Consider the following 6523-nt stretch of genomic DNA (forward strand, 5'->3'; position numbering starts at 1 on the left):
TCATCAGTTTCATCATTTTCATAGTCACTTCTACATAATCAGATGTGTTCGATTTAAAGAGGAATAAATTTTCTCTTTCAATCCATCTCTTAGCTGGAGGCTACACTCAGTTTTATTTGAGTGGTTGCGCTTCAAATAACCATTGGGTAAAGGTGGAAAACAACAAAAACAGGCCAATGAGACTAAGTAAAGGGTGACTACAACCGCAACCATTTTCTTTGTAGAAGATCCTCACACATAATTAAATCTCTCCTCAGACGAAACCAAAGAAGTCTCCGAAAACTCCAGAGTGATTCCCAATATGGATTCTCAGACTCCTGGAAAAAGTGAGTAAAATTCCTGAGCAGAAAATCTTCTTGACAATGAATAGCCTCCCATCTTAGCTTTCTCATAGATACTAGAATACTTCAGTTACTTACAGCAATGAAAGATGATCGCATGTGTAAATTTGAAAGTAGAGCACTTCTACATATTTTCTCCAAATCAGGAGTGCAAGCGTAGCATGATTTTTAGCACTCGATAGGCATGAAAGACAAGATACGAACTATGGCCGAGAGGTAAAAAATGTAAGGGTTACTTACGAGCCAGGTAGCCCATCTTACTGGCGCTTAAATCTGGTTTCCATAGCACGAAGCGACTAGGGGTATTTCTACTCCCCCCTGGATGGAATGCTAGTCCATCGCAGGGTTACCCCCCAGTATTAAATTCGCCGGTACCCAATTATTATCCTGGGTGAAGAGAGGCACTGTGAGAGTAACGTGTCTTTCCCAAGAACACAACTCAATGTCCACGGCCAAGGCTCAAACCCGGACCACTCAATCCGGAATCAAGCGCACTAACCATGAGGCCACCGCGCCTCCAACCATGGCCAAGAGGCTGCGGTTTTATTCTTTGCTTGAAACTTTCGAAGATAGAAACACATAGGCCTGGTGTTAAACGCTAACACTGGTAGTTTTGCACGTTTAACGGTTTTTGAAAGTGAACTGTTAATTTGATGATTTGAAAAACCTTTTTCCATTTATGAGACTCACTTAAGTAAAGATCAAACAAGATGCCTGATCCGTTCCCAAAATTTACGCCTCTAAATATTTCTTGCAAATATCAACTTTTGGCGTCTAATTTGAGACCAAAGATTAAAGTGATTGCTTGTTTGACAACGCAACAAAATTTATTTAACACTTTCTCTCGTCATAGGATTCATCGCTTTTGTGAAGGTCGTAGCATTGATGGGTAAACGACCACTAGATGACTCAGAAGTTCAGCTGCCTAAAGGGAACCTAGTACTGAAGGTCATTCTGAATGATAACAAAGTGCATCAAGCGGAACTCAAGGGAATCAAATACCAAGATCCTAAATACGAAAAAGAGTTGAACACCGAAAGTGATTTTAATCCGCCACTCATCTGCACTCGTAAAGAAATAAGAAAAGTTAATCTCACGACTCGAGGAAACAATGGATGGTACGTTGCGTCCATCGACACCTTCACCGCGGGATCGAACAAAGTCTACACTAAGCTGACCACTGATCCAGGCTTCAGTATGTGGGTGGACGGCAATGAAGAACATCATTACCCATACCAAGCCAAAGAGCACCTCCTCACCAATGCTGTCGCAGGAACCTGTATCACCTACGTACGTGTGGAGGCAATGACAACGGGAGACATGGAAATGGAGAGAAAGAGCTACTTCCTTGACTTCATTTTATCACAAGACCAAAAAATTCGGGCAGAACTTGCAGGATATGAGCTACAAAGTCAATCCTCTGTGCTAGAGCTGAACTTCGCCAGTCGTTTTCGCCCCAAAAAGTGCGTTTCGATGTCCCACATCGAGGAAGTTCGCCTACAAGCTCCTAATCAAGGAGATGCAAATTGGTACATATCATCCATTCGCACTTCTGCTAAGACTGGCGAAGACCAGTATGTGGATTTAACAAGTGACCTACAGCTCAACAAGCGGTTTGGAAGGTACAATACAAGAGATATTAAACTAAATTGGCTCTATAATGAAACTCTCAACTGCGAATACGGAAATCCAACGTGTAAATGCAGGAAATGGAAAAAGGTATGTATTTTCAACCTTGAAATTGACGAAATTCGAACCTTCACCAGCTATCAAAAGTTATCGGATGATGAACCTACAGGAATAGCTTTGCGAGGAGCCCAGGGCGTGAGCTATTATTTCGATCGACACGGGATACCTTTGCCACTACAATCTAATAGAACATGTTCAACTTTGGACAGAGCCAAATGCACTTATCCCCAATTTGTTGATGGTAAAACGTACCGTTTGGCAATAGCCGTAAATGGACAAATTCCTGGACCTACCTTAATAGTTCATGAAGGTCAAAGGGTCATTATTCATGTTCACAACAATCTCACAACTGAGGGTATTTCAATTCACTGGCACGGGATGCATCAGAAAGGAACACCTTGGATGGATGGTGTAGGGCAAGTGACTCAATGTCAGATAGGACCCTCATCGACCTTTACATACAATTACACCGCTCGGCCTTCAGGAACGTTTTGGTACCACTCTCACAGTGGCGCTCAAAGAACAGATGGCTTCTATGGTGCACTGATAGTCAAAGAAACTGAAACAAGGTTGAAACAAATCCAATCTAAACTAAACATTACTTTTAAAGACAAACCAGATCAACACACCTTAACGCTTCTAGACTGGCAACTTGAGGCATCCTTGGACCTGTTCACACAGACCAATGCAGACTTGGGCTTCTATGAAAAGAAGCCGCTTGGTGAAGTACCCACTCCAGATGATCCAAAGTATAACGGTACACGTAGTTTTGACAATGGAGGGGCTGGGCCTATGCCGTACTTTTCTGGAATCATAAATGGCAAAGGCAGACATGATGACGTTAAATACAATAAAACAAGACTTAGTATATTCACTGTTAGGTCCGGAGAGACATATCGCTTTCGGCTCATTGGAGCCCAAGGGCTTTATTCTTACAACTTCTCCATTGATGGCCATAAACTGACTGTGGTCAACACTGACGGCTACTGGATTAAACCTGTAAAAGATGTTGATTACATCATGATCCATCCAGGAGAGAGATATGACTTTTTACTCAGTGCAAATGACGAACTAAATCTTACAGACTACTGGATGCGTGCAGAGACTATGGAAATTAATCAAACTAGGAGTGGGCCACCTTACCAGTCATTAGGACATGTGGCAGAAGCTATTTTGCACTACGAACAGGATGACGACGGTTGGGATCCGGATGATAATGTACCTTCGAGTGAATATGAAAAAATCAAAAAGGAATCTCCTCGCAGAAAGTGCATCAAAAAGAAAAAATGCAGAGCGGTGAACTGCCCTTTTAAGAACTTTCATGATTCATATAACATTAGTTGTACTAATGTACACGACCTGCGTTTACTCGAACCCACTCCACCTGAGGAGCTTCCAGATGCAAACCCCACCAAAGGATGCACAAATTGCAGACATTTCGTCAACTTTCATTTTGAAGGTCAATCTGATACTAGTTCAGTGAATGGGCGCAATTTTATTCTTCCCTCCTTTCCACCTCAGACCCAGTATGACAATTTTACAACATATGACACGATATGCGACCTTAGGGCTGACTGCAATCCATCAACACTCGAGTGCTCATGTGTCCATGTGATCGACATCCCCTATAACAAAACTGTTCAAATGGTATTCTCATCAATTGGAGCTACCCCCAGTGCTCATCCAATTCACCTCCACGGCCATACATTTCATGTTGTTGCCGTTGGATATCCAGAATATAACGGCACCACTGGTTTTGTTCAAAAACCCAACAGTGATATATACTGCGATGATATCAAATGTACTAAAGAAGGGTGTGTGAAAAGCGCTTGTACCAGACCAAGGTGGAAGACAGACCCAATGTGTTTTCCCATCGATCCCCACACGATCAGAAAGGACACAGTTATGGTCCCCGCCGGGGGCTACGTTGTCATCAATTTCCTTTCTGATAATCCGGGCCAGTGGTTTCTTCACTGCCACAAAGAGTTGCACCAACTTGAGGGAATGGCACTGATTGTCAATGAGGCTTTGGGGGAGCAACGGAAATTGCACCCACCCGATGGCATGAACAAGTGTGGAGACTTTATACTACCTTAAAAAGGTCTTGATATTCTCAGAAGCTCTTAGTCTCAACAAAACTACTACTTGAAAACAATTCTGCAACGATGCGTGTGCTAAGATCCAGAATTAAGTATTTGAGCTCGCTTTTCAGTTACTTGACCTTTTTGACGCGTTCTGAGGATTTTATATTAGAGTGAGTCAAATCAAATACTCGGTAAGAAGAGGATAGTTGTTTTGTTTTTCTTTTTTACCATATGCCCCATTCGGCGCCACTTGTGCAATCTCAAAGCAGTCGTATTTAGCTCCGACGAAGGGCTAACACTCGAAACGTCAGCTTTTGTAGTCGTTACGGTGGCCAATTTACCATTTAAACTTTGTTGATATATCCAAAGTATTTAGGGCCGGACGGATTGACGTGGGTCGGTTTGGTAGAAGCCGTCCAGCTCGAGTGTATTCGTACGGCCACATTGTTCGCAGTTGTTGCAAAAAAACGACTGAAAGCAATGAACAAAAAAAGAGAAAATAAGTCATCTTTTTCAACGAGTTGTGAGTCTCTTGTTGTGACTCGAAAAAATAATGAAAAGGTTTTTACCGCAGGATTTTTTTTTTTTACTTTTCCCGTGCATACCCGTCTATCGCGTTCTATTTTAAGTTAAAACAAACTTTTCAAATTTTGTTCATAACGCACGATCCTCGCTACACTAGGTCCGTACGTCATTAATTAGAGTCTTCCCTCTCAGTCAGTAAGTTCATGGCATCTTTACGCTTTGCTAAATTGCTTCATCGCCTTTTTAATCACCAACTCGGTTATTCGGTGCATTTTTTAGATTCAAAACTAAGCATCTTAGGCAAGTGTCAAACTAGTGTGGGACAGACTAGACTAGTGTGCGACGTTATTCTTCAGAAGTTTTTTTTGTATATATGAACCTAGCTGAGTTATTTTATCATATCTTATGAGTATTTAATCACTTACCTGATTTCTTGTGGATCGTAAAAGATCCAAAGTTAAGTACCTTGAACTAGAGTGAGGGAACTGATTTGAGTAACCAGTAACCCATAAGTAGATTTTGTTCGCAACTGTAAGCTTTCCTTTGGTGTTTCATCCTCTCTTTGGAATGACAATTACTATTACAGCAGGTTCGTAAGCTGTTATGCTTTTGTTAAACAACACCGTCTGGATGAAAGAAAATTTCAGTTAGAAACGATAGACTCGGAGACACTCTGACGCTTAATCGGTTAACAAGTTTTTATATCAATCTCTTTCAGTTCTTAACGATAGTTTACCTTTTTAGAGAGTCATATGCAAGGTGTGACGAACTAGGGAAATAATGTAATAAATTTTTTTGATTGATTAATTTGATTTAATTATTTTCGTCTGTTTGGGGCGATGCAAGAAACGGAAGCTCACACTTATAGCCGCGCACCCTCCCCCCCCCCCCCTTTCCTTATCATTATTCGGGGGTCATATGGAATATGTAATTGACAAGATTAAAAGATACTACTATAAATTTGTTGCTTAATGGATTGATTTCAATGTTTAACCACTGCAGGTCTACAGAGAGATCTCCAACATAGCTAGAGACACAAATATTCTTCAGTCCGACTTATTTAACCTTAAGAATTACTCTGAGGTCTGGCAGTTAAACTTCAAAGTGAACAAATGTGAGATTATGCCAGTAACACATAATTGTGATAAATCTGTCCCACATTACCCTCTCGTCCCGCGCGGAGAATGTCTAAGCTCAGTGAGTTCTGTAAAAGACCTTGGCATTACAATCTCGCGCGACCTCTCGTGGACTACACACGTTGTCGAGGTTGTCAATAAGGCCAATAAAGTTCTTGGTCTAATCAAGCGAACAATCGGTCCTGTAAACAAGGAAATCTTTTCCACATTGTACAAGACTCTCGTGAGATGCTTCCCCAGTATGGTGTCTTTACCTAATTAAAAATATTGTTATCTTAGAGAAAGTTTAGAGAAGAGCCTCGCGATTGGCTTCAATTTACATTGATTGAAGGTGACTGATAGAAGACTATATTTTTCCTTGGTAGAATGCTATAAACTCGTATTCGGGCTGAATGGCCTTCATTTTTGTGATTTTTTGGAGTTTTCTTCAAAACGTACTAGGTCCAACCTCAATTACAAACTGCAGGTGAAAGTGGCAAACTGTAATTGTTATAAATACCCTTTTTCTGTTAAAATAATTGGTGAATGGAATGACCTGCCCGCCAATGTCTTTGAGATAGGTAACTTGACACGTTTTAAATCAGCTCTTAAATTATACCTGGGTGTTTCTTAGGTTTTTATCCATCTTATATTTTATTATAAGCATACATTCTAAATTTTATTTCTTTGGAAGTTTATTTACATAGGGCTAACCTCTTAAACTTCCTTTTTAGGGTATTATTTGTGTTGTTTATTTCTTTGGTACCTC

The 6523-nt window shown here is 40.8% G+C and overlaps 1 protein-coding gene across 1 annotated transcript; it reads left to right on the forward strand.

Moving 5' to 3' along the window:
* The first annotated feature begins 263 nt into the window (after positions 1–263).
* Positions 264–5446, forward strand: LOC111342989 (uncharacterized). The gene is made up of 2 exons (XM_022950114.2): positions 264–326; positions 1195–5446. The coding sequence occupies exons 1-2, from the start codon at positions 302–304 to the stop codon at positions 4125–4127; spliced, it is 2958 nt and encodes a 985-aa protein (XP_022805849.2). The 5' UTR covers positions 264–301; the 3' UTR covers positions 4128–5446.
* Positions 5447–6523: the final 1077 nt, after the last annotated feature.

This window comes from Stylophora pistillata, chromosome 5 (genome assembly GCF_964205215.1).
Source record: "Stylophora pistillata chromosome 5, jaStyPist1.2, whole genome shotgun sequence".
NCBI lineage: Eukaryota > Metazoa > Cnidaria > Anthozoa > Scleractinia > Pocilloporidae > Stylophora > Stylophora pistillata.

Bases quoted from the DNA above. Each gene is read 5' to 3' on its own strand.
- LOC111342989 (XM_022950114.2), top strand. From the start codon at position 302: ATGGATTCTCAGACTCCTGGAAAAA. The intron at 327-1,194 runs GTGAGTAAAATT...CTCTCGTCATAG, and splicing joins TTCTCAGACTCCTGGAAAAA to GATTCATCGCTTTTGTGAAG.